The 13,713-nt window shown below is 35.9% G+C and overlaps 1 protein-coding gene across 2 annotated transcripts in view; it reads right to left on the reverse strand.

Moving 5' to 3' along the window:
* Positions 1-10,280, reverse strand: part of LOC107738676 (choline kinase alpha-like) — an 18,154-nt gene extending 7,874 nt beyond the window's left edge. The window contains exons 1-3 of one of the 2 annotated variants that reach the window (XM_016550462.1): positions 9,846-10,280; positions 9,129-9,237; positions 6,803-6,856 (exon numbers count right to left, since the gene is read on the reverse strand). In XM_016550462.1, the coding sequence (XP_016405948.1) occupies positions 6,803-6,856; positions 9,129-9,237; positions 9,846-10,081 (399 nt within the window). In that variant the 5' untranslated portion in view covers positions 10,082-10,280. The remainder of the gene's footprint in view (positions 1-6,802; positions 6,857-9,128; positions 9,238-9,845) is intronic. The other variant, XM_016550463.1, reaches the window with a different exon arrangement.
* Between the last annotated feature and the right edge of the window lie 3,433 nt (positions 10,281-13,713).

Here is a 13,713-nt window from a genome sequence, read left to right on the forward strand (position 1 = left end):
TGATTGGCCAGCTATCCAGTGCGTTGTGATTGGCCGAATACCTCGAGCGTGTGACGGAAATGTTACGTCCCTTACCATATTGTGATGCCTGCGGCAACCACATGTGACGACTCCGGGCTGGACTCCGCTTCGTCCACGGTGAAAGCCGATCCGGCGATCCACAGCGCAAAGTTGATGTATTTCCTCAGCGACCAGCACGGATCAGCTCTAGGCATGACGAAGCGGATATCGTCCTCTTTTGGAAGGCCAAACAAAGTAGTTTCGCTTTCACAACGAAACACACAGCGCCTTCACGACATGGTGGCAGCGGCAAAACAATACTACCGCGATAATAAAAGTTACGCCTTCTTTCTTTGTATATATCGCTTATATTTAATATCTCTTTGGGTTTGAGACTTTAGTCTTTGCAACTTTAGGGATCTTATTTATGCACGAACAGCTTGTAACACTCCAAAGAGAAAGGAAAATTTGAAATTGCATCATATGACCCCTTTAAAGAACTTAATTCAAAACTGTGATGCTATAAAGGACAATAAATTCTGCACTGAAACCAATTCTATCTGAGAGCCAGTCATTTTGTAACAGTGGTGATGGGCAGAAGCAAAATCAATGGCAGTGCTGGAGCAAAGTGAGTTAAATGAGAAAAACAAGTGAGGCAATTGTGCTGAGCGAGGCAGAACTTGCCAAACATCCCAGTCATTAATTGTGGCTGCTTAACTAGCAATGACATTAAGCCTGTTTTTGGACAAGGCTGTGCCAAGTGTTAATACACAGAACCGAAAGAGCTCCCTTCCTGTGTGGGGGAAATACAAGGTATCTCAATTTTTCAAAACACTCTACAGTTCTGCTTTTACTTGTTCCCTCCAATTAGAGATCATCTAAAAACAGATTGCCAAGAGATTATATATTTACCAGTTATCAGTCATTGAGTGCTGTACTTTGAACTAATGCCTTAGGAATCCAAACCTGGTAGGGCAAATGTTTGAAACTGCAAACATGAATGATTCAAATGTTACAGAATTCCTGTAACATTAACTTGAACCACTGATGTCTCATGACAATGTTACGCAAAAGTTTTGACCACAAACTGGCACACCAATATGGTAACAGAAAGTCAAACAGAAAAATGCCAAAAACTACAATTATAAACTTATATGACTTTCTTTATTCCCTGGTGAGTATCCTAGCAACTCTTTTCAATTTAATGAAAGTGAATGAGAACTGTGCTGAAAAAAAAAAGAGTCTGGATCAGTCGATTCATTGAAAAGATCAGACTCAAATGTTTCAATTTCTTGTCTTAGATCTTTTCAATAAATTAACTGCATTAATCTAATTTTTTTTTAAAAACAGGTTTGGAGAAAAATGAGGGTAAACAAATTATGGCTTTAATTTCTTTTAATTTTGTGTCAACTTTCCCTTTAAGATCACAGTAAATATTGTAATTATGAGTTCGGAGCACAGGAATGACCAATCAATGTCCTATTTACAAGTGGGAAACTAGAAGCTATTTGAAACATGGTGGATACACTGATCTGTTATATAGATAATGTTTGAATAATCTATGTATAATCTATATATAGCGACCAGTGAGTGGACAGCAAGTCTGTAGCAAATCGTGTAGCACTTAACTTTTCAGTTTACTTCACATTTAGAAGTGATACCATGCATAAATAAGAAATCAATTAATATTTTTCATTTTTTTAAATTCAGACATAGTTGTTTGGTTAATTATCACAATTAGAGTTTTTATTTGGTATATTTCTTTTGTTCTGCGTATACTTCCATGTTCCATTTCCAACATGAATGCGTGACGTCCTAATAACAAATGTCTGACTCAGAGGTACAAGTTTCCCAGGTGCAGTTAAAGGCAGAATTGCACAAGTAGTTCCTGTATTTAGTGTCCTATAAAACAACAGAAAATATTTTGCTAAGTACTAATAATCAAGATGACCAAACACTTCAATGTGAATAATAAAGACATTAAATCACCACATGCTCTTGCTTAGATGATACCCCAAAGGAAAATCTCTTCAGATACTCATCTCAATTAAGACAATCATCATGGCATAGATTCTATACTGTGTGCAGGGACAGCACACATTGAAACTCCGTTTAACCTACCATTCAAGTCAAATAATGCATTGGCTTTGAGTCTTTTTTCTCACTACAGCTCAATTTAATAAGTCAGGTAAAAGCACTGAGCTCATTTCATCTCAGTGTTTGACATTATGCAAGAATGGCACGCAACAAACCTGCTGAGGGAATATCAGCTGACCTGCAGTGTTAAAAATAAACATCCGGTTCTCTCAGAAATTCAACAGGACACTATGGCCTTTCCATTGGAGGATAATTCTGACGGGAAAACCTGGAAGGAAATTAGACTTCCTCAAAGGATACTTCGGAAACACCATCGTTGGCTTGCTTTGGAAGTAGGAATATATTGGCAGAATCAGCAAGTTTTCTAATTCTTCATTCAAAATAGTTCACACATACTATACGACAACTCGTGCTCTTCATTTAAATTTGTTCTGAAATGTCTGGTACTTGTTTGGTCTGCTGCACAGTGAGTCAAATGATTTAACAGACAGCACTCTTCTACGAAAAAATGCCTACGGAAACTGGTTTCGGACAGGTTTCCTAGAAACTACAATTTACTGTGACTTTGGCTCTAAGGGCCACTGTTCTGCAGAACATAGTTCCAACAAACATACCTGATTAATGAAGGTCTTTAGGATTACATGACAATTACAAGCAGGTGTGTCTGATTACACCTGTGGTAGTGTCTAATGACTTATAAACAAAGGTGCCCAATCCTATTCCTGGAGATCTACCTTCCTGCAAAGTAGAGCTCCAACCCTAGTCACACGCACCTGAACCAACAATAATTAAAATCTTCAGGAACACTTGATAATTACAGAAAGGTGTGTTTGATCAGGCTTGGCACTGAACTCTGCAGGAATGTAGATCTTCAGAAACAGGAATGGGCACCTTTGACCTAGAACAAATTCAAAAGAGCTTCAAACCAAATATTTAAATAACTACAAGGCTTATTTCTTGGAAATAGGGGAAATTTTATTTATTTGAATTTATTACATTTTCAATCATTCCATTAGATGCCACTTTTATTCTTTTCACCACACACCTAAACAGTGTACATAGGATACATCAGTGCTGCTGCCTTCAAAAAATGATTGACTTCCTACCTCCTGCAAAGCCAGCATTTTTCAGGTTTCAAACACAGTCTCTCTCTCTCTCTCCCTCCCTACCCTGTTATCTGACTAAGCAATGGCCATGTGACTGCAGAGCAGCAGCTGCTTGGGTTTTTCCAGTGCCAGTTAATACACAAGGCATAATCACAGGATTACTGAAGCAGATCAGTTCACAGCAGCACAAGGGCAGTATCTACATGCAGGTGTTATCAATGTCCAGCGAGGAGGGGAAGTCCATCTCAACATTACCACCACTGGCCCTGTGTGTTAGTCTGTGGAATAAATGCACACAAAACTACACATGCAAAACAGATAGAAGCAAAGTTTGAAGAGGCCAGACAGCTGATGCTGAACCGAGACAGTGAGGTTAATGCTGGGATAAGCTTCTAATAGGATGCACTGCTATGACTCTCAGGGAAATAACGCCAATCGGAAAAATTTAACGTGTGTCAGGGAATGCGTCTTATCAGTTCTGGGTGCTCTCGCTTTGTAGCTATGAATATGAACCTTATACACAATCATTTTCATATAAATAATTAGTAATATATTAACTATATAATGAATAGTTTTTGTCTCGTTTTGAGTAAAAATATTTAAATATTGTTAAACCAAGACAATATTACTGGAGAAGCAAAATTGTATAATATTGGTTTCAAAAGAATTGGTTTCAGAGAATAATAATATTTTTTAAATATAATTTTTTATATACTTTATAACTTTTAAAACGTTAAAATTAATTTGCATGTCTTTTTTTAAAGATCTTTATACAATATTTATATTTGGTTTATTTTTCTTACCCCATTAGAATTTTTTTTTACAGTTTTAAGCATTAATCTAAAAAAATGGTGAAGTCGAGCTAAGAAAAATAAACTCAGTTGAAGATGCATTTACTGAACACAAGTCTTATTATCTTATACAATTATGCATATAAGAATTATTTTATATATTTACTAAAAACAAGACAAAAATACTGAACAAAATTATTTTGTGATGCATTAATAAGAGGGGTTCCAAGTGACCAAATTTCCCCAAAACACTACTAAAATACGAGAATGTAACAATAATAAACCCGAGAGCTCATGGAAAATTTTGACCTAAAAGTTTGAAATCACAACTGAGACAGGTCCAAACAAAACATATCTGATGACCCAAATAGCATGTCCTTTGGCCTCGGTGGATGATGGGATATGAGGTAAAAATACAATAACAGCAGTTTAACTAGCTATAATGCTTTTAGGAATTTGTCCTCTTGATGGCCTTATATTTGCTATAAAACATGTCAGATGAGGTGGAATAAAGACAAAAACCTTTTATAGAGACACAAGCCTATAAAGTCACATTCTGCCCACATAAAAACAATAGAAAAACAGACCTTTGCTAATGTTACTTACTTGAAAGTGATTTTCTGTGTTTGATTGTCTGGAATCCCCTTTATTACAGGACATCTAGCAATAAGAGAAAAAGCAAAAGACTATCCATAAGAACAAAGTTGTTGTCTATGTGACATTTGACCCTCTCCATAATGTAGCAACCTTACGTGACAGAGCTATTTTCCAGAACCCACTATAAACCATTGAGACTGTGTCTTTGGCAGCACAGTAAGAAAGTGCATTAAACAAATGAATTAACTTTGTGATTAAAAAAAAAAGAACAGTGTTAAAGAGGGCTGAAAGTTAGAAATGTGTGGCCTGTTTAACAAAAGGCTTGACTCTACTGGATGCTAAGCCAAAATCTTGTTTCATGACCACAGATGGGGGGGAAAAATCAAACAATCAAATCTTTTATAACAGCAATTATCAAAACCATGTTCCATTGAGACCTAGCACAAATATTGAGTACACAATGCTATTCTCCATTAGAATGAAAAGATCTAAAGGGTTTGGTGTCTATGGTAATAAACACTATGTAAATCTCACACGAGCAATGTGAATGCTAGTGACAGCAATAAAGTGTGTCTAGTTAAATAGCGGTCAACACAGATTACTATTGCTGCACAGTTTTAAAATGAACTCATGTACAATGCCTTAATGAACTCTAAGATTCATTTGTGAATCACTGTGTAGCAAAGTCCACACACTCTGGAATTTGTAATATGGCTTCAACTAATGCTTTTCCACGCTTAAACACCAGACTTCAGACGACTGGACTGTGGACCTACTGACACCTCATCAGGTATGACATCATGAGCTTCGTGACTGCTGTGTCTCTAAATAATTGATTGAAAAACATCCAGAGATTAAAAGCAACTCATCATTACAAAAATCAAAAGCCAAAGCCTAAAGGGAACATTTAGTCACTTCTTAATAATGGGTTCATTCACATGTGTTTATATCTAAACTGTCATATAATATAGCCAATACATTTTGTATATATATTAAATATTACCTGAAATATATTAAAGTATTTTTAAAGATTAAAAAATAATGAAGGGGAAGTCCATCTCAACATTACCACCACTGGCCCTGTGTGTTAGTCTGTGGAATAAATGCACACAAAACTACACATGCAAAACAGATAGAAGCAAAGTTTGAAGAGGCCAGACAGCTGATGCTGAACCGAGACAGTGAGGTTAATGCTGGGATAAGCTTCTAATAGGATGCACTGCTATGACTCTCAGGGAAATAACGCCAATCGGAAAAATTTAACGTGTGTCAGGGAATGCGTCTTATCAGTTCTGGGTGCTCTCGCTTTGTAGCTATGAATATGAACCTTATACACAATCATTTTCATATAAATAATTAGTAATATATTAACTATATAATGAATAGTTTTTGTCTCGTTTTGAGTAAAAATATTTAAATATTGTTAAACCAAGACAATATTACTGGAGAAGCAAAATTGTATAATATTGGTTTCAAAAGAATTGGTTTCAGAGAATAATAATATTTTTTAAATATAATTTTTTATATACTTTATAACTTTTAAAACGTTAAAATTAATTTGCATGTCTTTTTTTAAAGATCTTTATACAATATTTATATTTGGTTTATTTTTCTTACCCCATTAGAATTTTTTTTTACAGTTTTAAGCATTAATCTAAAAAAATGGTGAAGTCGAGCTAAGAAAAATAAACTCAGTTGAAGATGCATTTACTGAACACAAGTCTTATTATCTTATACAATTATGCATATAAGAATTATTTTATATATTTACTAAAAACAAGACAAAAATACTGAACAAAATTATTTTGTGATGCATTAATAAGAGGGGTTCCAAGTGACCAAATTTCCCCAAAACACTACTAAAATACGAGAATGTAACAATAATAAACCCGAGAGCTCATGGAAAATTTTGACCTAAAAGTTTGAAATCACAACTGAGACAGGTCCAAACAAAACATATCTGATGACCCAAATAGCATGTCCTTTGGCCTCGGTGGATGATGGGATATGAGGTAAAAATACAATAACAGCAGTTTAACTAGCTATAATGCTTTTAGGAATTTGTCCTCTTGATGGCCTTATATTTGCTATAAAACATGTCAGATGAGGTGGAATAAAGACAAAAACCTTTTATAGAGACACAAGCCTATAAAGTCACATTCTGCCCACATAAAAACAATAGAAAAACAGACCTTTGCTAATGTTACTTACTTGAAAGTGATTTTCTGTGTTTGATTGTCTGGAATCCCCTTTATTACAGGACATCTAGCAATAAGAGAAAAAGCAAAAGACTATCCATAAGAACAAAGTTGTTGTCTATGTGACATTTGACCCTCTCCATAATGTAGCAACCTTACGTGACAGAGCTATTTTCCAGAACCCACTATAAACCATTGAGACTGTGTCTTTGGCAGCACAGTAAGAAAGTGCATTAAACAAATGAATTAACTTTGTGATTAAAAAAAAAAGAACAGTGTTAAAGAGGGCTGAAAGTTAGAAATGTGTGGCCTGTTTAACAAAAGGCTTGACTCTACTGGATGCTAAGCCAAAATCTTGTTTCATGACCACAGATGGGGGGGAAAAATCAAACAATCAAATCTTTTATAACAGCAATTATCAAAACCATGTTCCATTGAGACCTAGCACAAATATTGAGTACACAATGCTATTCTCCATTAGAATGAAAAGATCTAAAGGGTTTGGTGTCTATGGTAATAAACACTATGTAAATCTCACACGAGCAATGTGAATGCTAGTGACAGCAATAAAGTGTGTCTAGTTAAATAGCGGTCAACACAGATTACTATTGCTGCACAGTTTTAAAATGAACTCATGTACAATGCCTTAATGAACTCTAAGATTCATTTGTGAATCACTGTGTAGCAAAGTCCACACACTCTGGAATTTGTAATATGGCTTCAACTAATGCTTTTCCACGCTTAAACACCAGACTTCAGACGACTGGACTGTGGACCTACTGACACCTCATCAGGTATGACATCATGAGCTTCGTGACTGCTGTGTCTCTAAATAATTGATTGAAAAACATCCAGAGATTAAAAGCAACTCATCATTACAAAAATCAAAAGCCAAAGCCTAAAGGGAACATTTAGTCACTTCTTAATAATGGGTTCATTCACATGTGTTTATATCTAAACTGTCATATAGCCAATACATTTTGTATATATATTAAATATTACCTGAAATATATTAAAGTATTTTTAAAGATTAAAAAATAATGAAATTTTTTTTTCATTTGCTAAAAATTATGTCATTACATGAACAATAACCATAAGGCACACCCTTTTGCAAGTAATGTTGCTATTATCATAATGCTACTGCAATAACATAATTAATGAACTATCAAAGGTAGCACTTTAGATTACTATCGTATTTGCAGTTTATTAGTACTTATAAAGCACATATTAATGCATGACCATAATCTAGATCTCTTAACCCTACCCAACACCTAAACATAACTCCTACAACAGCTACCTTACTTACTATCAATAAATAGCAAATTAGGAGTTTATTGAGGGAACACTCATACATAATAGTGAATATGTGTTGAATACGTGTTACTCTATTAAAAAAGTGGAATGCTACCAAAATCCCTTATAATTCACTGCCACAACTCCTTTGTTAATGTAACAATGTAACCAGCACCTAAATATGTTTCAACGGAGTAATAAAGAGTTGGAAAAAAGCAGACAGAGGCAGAAAATACTTTAGACAGGGCACATCGTGAGCGTAGTTCTCAAAGATTTTAAAGACTGAGATGTGCATGAACTTGAAGGCAATGCTGTTGCTTCAGGGATCACATACTGTACCGTGAGTGGTATGCTGGGATCACCTGGAAACAAGAGTGCTCAAGGCACGCTCCTTTGGCAAGCCTACGGCAAAGAAGACACGCAAGTACAGCCATGGAGGTACATCACCCAATAAAAACTGTCTCTTTAAATTTAGAGGGTACACACACAAATACAAAATCTCTGTTTGGGGAGCGATTTAATACCCATTCTTAACTGAGATTTCTGATCCAGGGGTTGCCATCTGCCGAATGAATTTTGGGTATGAATATCTCACAACAATCACTACTTCTGTAAAATCATAATTACAAGTTATTTTTGGTTAGTTTAATGCATAAATTAATGAACTGCCTAATTGTTTTAACTGTTTAAACTGAAATTACTGCCATCCAAGCTATCCCAGATACACAGTACCTAGTTTCAGACTAAATGGCAAGGTTTAACATTTGGCAATCTTGTGCTGTATGTATGCATTTGTAGGCATGTACGTATCCTTCCCAGCTTACTGGGTTTGAAAATATAGGTTTGAAATGTTTAAGGCACAAGTGCGGATCTTACTAAGCATTCAAGTTTATCTTTTTTTTTTTAAATACTAAAATTATAAATCAAGAATGCTAATACATAGGCCTACTGGTTTGCATCTTATTAGACCTTACTATGCAATATGGCACTTAATTCATATATTTCACCAAGTAAAAAAAAAACAGTAAAAAAAACTAGCAAAACACCTGCAGAATTTCTCCATACAGACGAAGGAGCACATTTCGTGGTTCATCTCCAATGCTTGGTTGCTTCTCTGGCAAAGCACAGAGGAACAGTTTGTTGCTGAGACCTCCCCTAGAAGCAAAATATATATGTTAGAAAAGAGAATAACTGCATTCTTACAATGAATCAGGATATATAATTATTTACATCCAGACAGACAACACCACTAAGAAAAATGCTGCCAACATTTGAGCATCATTCTTGCACCAAAATTGACGCCTAAAAATGCTGCAGACATCTATGACACACAAAATGCTGTTTCATTAGGCAGCTCACTACATTTTGAGACACCACTTTTGTATTCTATTTTCCACAATGCTGTGTTAGGCAGATAACGAGGCTTTGAGACACAGTGTCTTGCATTTTAATTTATACTCTATTTATATTACTCATGTAATGCCTGAAAATGCGTTCTATGTAGGCAGCTCACTCGGTTTTGAGACACAGCCATGGTTATACAAATTACTGTAATACAGAGCAATCCTTTATCATCTCATGACCGATGAAAGCAAATTTACAGTACTAAATCATCTTAAGAAAGGAAACACCATTACGCGTTTTCAATTATCGTGTCGCCTATTTCCGAATAACGTTTCTTTTAAGGTGGCATCTCTGACACAAGTAATAAACAGTTCTGTCTCAGTTATTTACATTCCTAGTCACGTAGCAAACCAGAATACCTGATAATGGAGATTTGGAAATCATCCTCATCTATGGACTTCCAGGCTCCGTGAAGGAATTCTTTACACCATAGATACGCCTTATGCTTCGTCTGGTGGTCGGGCTCATCCGGTCGAATAATGTCTTTGCAGTCGTTCCCAATGTCTGGCTGGACTTCGAGGACATTCTCATTTACCAATAAACCCAGAGACATTGAAGGCGAGGAAGAGACGCCATTGATGAATTTAGTCTTCATCTTTGCTGTTGGTTACTGGTATAAACGTAAATAATCAAAATTTGCAGGCAATAAATTAAGTCACAGACTCTCTATGCAGCTTTATAACTATCAGATATTTTAAACGCAGATTTAATGGGACCAATTGACACCGTATAACTGTACGCACTACTGTAATGAAGAACACACTGCTTCAGACGCGTTTATTCGTGCGCAGTATGTTGAAAACGGGTGGGTTTTACCTCACGTCACCCGACCACACCCATTCTGTTCTCTGATTGGACCACAGAGTCACGTCCCCTTCATTCCAAACTCGAGCTACGACATCAGTAAACAATGCCTTAAAGGGGTCATATGATGCGATTTCAATTTTTCCTTTCTCTTTTGAGTGTTACAAGCTCTTGGTGCATAAAGAAGATATGTAAAGTTGCAAAAACTAAATTGTAATGGGTTTTCATGTTTTTGTGTCGTTGCTCCGGCCGGACACGGCATCATCACAGTATGGTGAGGGGCGTAACATTTCCGTCTCATGCTTGAGGTATTCGGCCAATCACAATGCATTGGATAGCTGGCCAATCACAGCTCACCTCGCTTTTTCAGACCGATGAGTTTTGTAAAAATCGACGCGTTTCAGAAGGCGGGGCATAGAGGAGAAACAATAATGTACAGTATGTGGAAAATAATGTGTTTTTTTTACTTTAAACCGCATAAACACATTTCATTACACCAAATACACAAAATAATGTTCTTCTTAGCAGCATCATATGACCCCTTTAAATAAAGATTACTATCACAGCTTTCATGTCTTGTATTTGATAAATGTGGGTCATTTACAGTTTAATTACTTAAAATATAACTTGTTTAAATGTTTTTATGCTGATTAAGCAATTCTATTTCTTTCTCGTAAAATGCTTAAATTATTTTGGTGAGGTATCTATTATATTTGAAATCTGTTTGGTCATATTTACTTTTCCTCTCACTGATTCAAGGAGTTTCTGGGGTCTTGCACATAAAATCGCACAGCCAACATCCCTTTCCTTCTATACACCAACCTAAGCAAGCTAATTTCCCACTTTACGCTACACAAACCATGTGAACATTTAACCACAATTAAGTCGGTTTAACCATAATTAAGTTAGCAAGATTGCTCAAAGTCAAGGTTTTAGCTGCCCTTTTATTTACAATCAAATGGTGGGTGGGACAGTTGTCCACACGTGGTATTCATATGACTAATACGTTCTCGTCAGGGTCATGTGACTACAGAGGACCACTGTCAGACCCAGAGAATCGCACATGGTTTACAATTAGACCTGAATCGTGTGAAACGACACATCTAACCGCAACCGTACAAACCCCCCTTGGTCCTAAACCTAAAAAAAAGAATTTAGGAAAGGAATACTCTTCTGCACTAACAATTAACGGTTTTATTAAGTTGCAATAAGAAAATAGAAAGTAGCCTAGATAGACAGATATGTGGCAATAAGTGGTCAGGTAGGGGAAATTGCCAAAAACTAACAAATCATACAAATCGACTACGCCACCCGGAACATAACCCTATACAAGGGCACACAGGTTCGTTGCCAAAGGCAGGGTGAGCATGGAGACATAGACAAAGTATAAAAATTAAAGGGGTCATGACGCTATTTTAAAGATCATTATTTTGTGTATTTGGTGTAACAGAATATGTTGACATGCTTTAATGTTCAAAAACTCCAAAGAGAAAGGAAAACTGGAAATTGCATCATATGACCCCTTTAAGCCATTTATTTATACACAAATGAAACATTAGTTTAACACTTTTTTTTTTTAATATACACAATCTTAATCCAATCAGATACACAAATCTACCAGTTACAGAAATGACCAGTAGGAGAGAAATGGCCAAGGGGGTCCTTTTGGATTTTCACCTCACACAGTTGTGAAAGCAATGCAATTGTTAAGCACCGCACTCCATGTGGACACGCTAAAAGACTGCAACCCCCGCTTTTATAAAAAAAATAAAAATTATCTACTCCTAAATGACAACATGGTTAACTGGTACAAACTTCAAGACACGTTCAAACATACAAAACTCACTTTCATACCACAACAGAACAATCTACTCCAAAAGGAGTCCACATACACAGATTCGACAACTACTTGTACAAAGAGAGAAAAAAAAAAAAAGAAAAGGGGATCAGTCGTCTGCACCAAGTGGAGGAACAAAATGGCAGACCAAGGCCAAATCTTACTCGTCTCCCTGCTAACTCACACGTTAATGAATGGCTGCTCATGGATGAATAAAAGAAAACGCATACAAACCAAGTTAACCAAAATAAGACCAAGACAGACAAAGTTAAAACAGTCACCCAACAAACACTAAAAACAAAGCAGCACTGCAGTCACATCACTGATGTACACTAGTCTCCAACAAAGTTATTGGAAACCCCTGGATGTGCAGTTACACCTGCGGAATAAAAAAAAAAACAAAGATCATCTACAATATTACACATGACAAGCTCCCATCATACATACCGAGAGAGATTTACCATGTAGCAAAATGCACCACGGCCACTAGCATGCTGAGGACCAAAAGACGACAACAAATAATGCCTCTCCTTATATAAACAAAACAATCCTTTTTATAACTAGGAGACTAACCTGAAAAAAGCTTAACTGCTAAAACACAACAACAGGAGGATGCACCAAGCCCTATCCCTTGTTCATAATGACATACTTCCACAAAGATCTAGTACCAAGGATGATGCATCCTGAGTAATCAAATCCTTCCCTTTTTATATTATCAATGCCAACACTGATAGGTTCATAGGATTTAAACCATGTTAACCAATCACAAAGGAGTAGGGACACTGATAGGTTCACAGGCTGGCATGACATCAGCCAATCATACCTGGGCTATACCTTACCCGGCTACACACGAAACAGGTGCAATTTGTGTCCCTGATGTGTAAAAATAATTTATTTATTTGTCATTTTTCATCATCCCCTTGCAATGTTATATATATATATATATATCCCTTTTTATATTATCAATGCCAACACTGATAGGTTCATAGGATTTAAACCATGTTAACCAATCACAAAGGAGTAGGGACACTGATAGGTTCACAGGCTGGCATGACATCAGCCAATCATACCTGGGCTATACCTTACCCGGCTACACACGAAACAGGTGCAATTTGTGTCCCTGATGTGTAAAAATAATTTATTTATTTGTCATTTTTCATCATCCCCTTGCAATGTTATATATATATATATATATCACATGTATTTTTAATAAAAATTAAACATTGTTTTTTGGATTTTTTTTAAGGGGAGACACTGCAGGCAAAAACACTGTTTTTTTCATGCACCTGTCAAGTTTGAGATTTTGGGCTTTTTGGTTTTTCATAAAGTCTTTTTTCAGACTAGTGGAAAGAAAACATCCAAAATACACTGTTAAGTGTTTCTTTTATAGCACTTTTATCTATTTGTGTCAATAGATTTCAATTACAATACATATTTTTAAAGGCCGTTTTCTCAAAATGAGTTTTTTCTCCTACACTGAGCCATAAATCTCCACTTCAGTAGCACTTACACACACCAAACTTTACATTTTTATTCCTGTCTATATTCTGAATGTTTTTACAGAGGGATTTGTTCATATATAATTT

This window comes from Sinocyclocheilus rhinocerous, unplaced genomic scaffold (assembly GCF_001515625.1).
Source record: "Sinocyclocheilus rhinocerous isolate Xijiao unplaced genomic scaffold, SAMN03320098_v1.1 scaffold1938, whole genome shotgun sequence".
NCBI lineage: Eukaryota > Metazoa > Chordata > Actinopteri > Cypriniformes > Cyprinidae > Sinocyclocheilus > Sinocyclocheilus rhinocerous.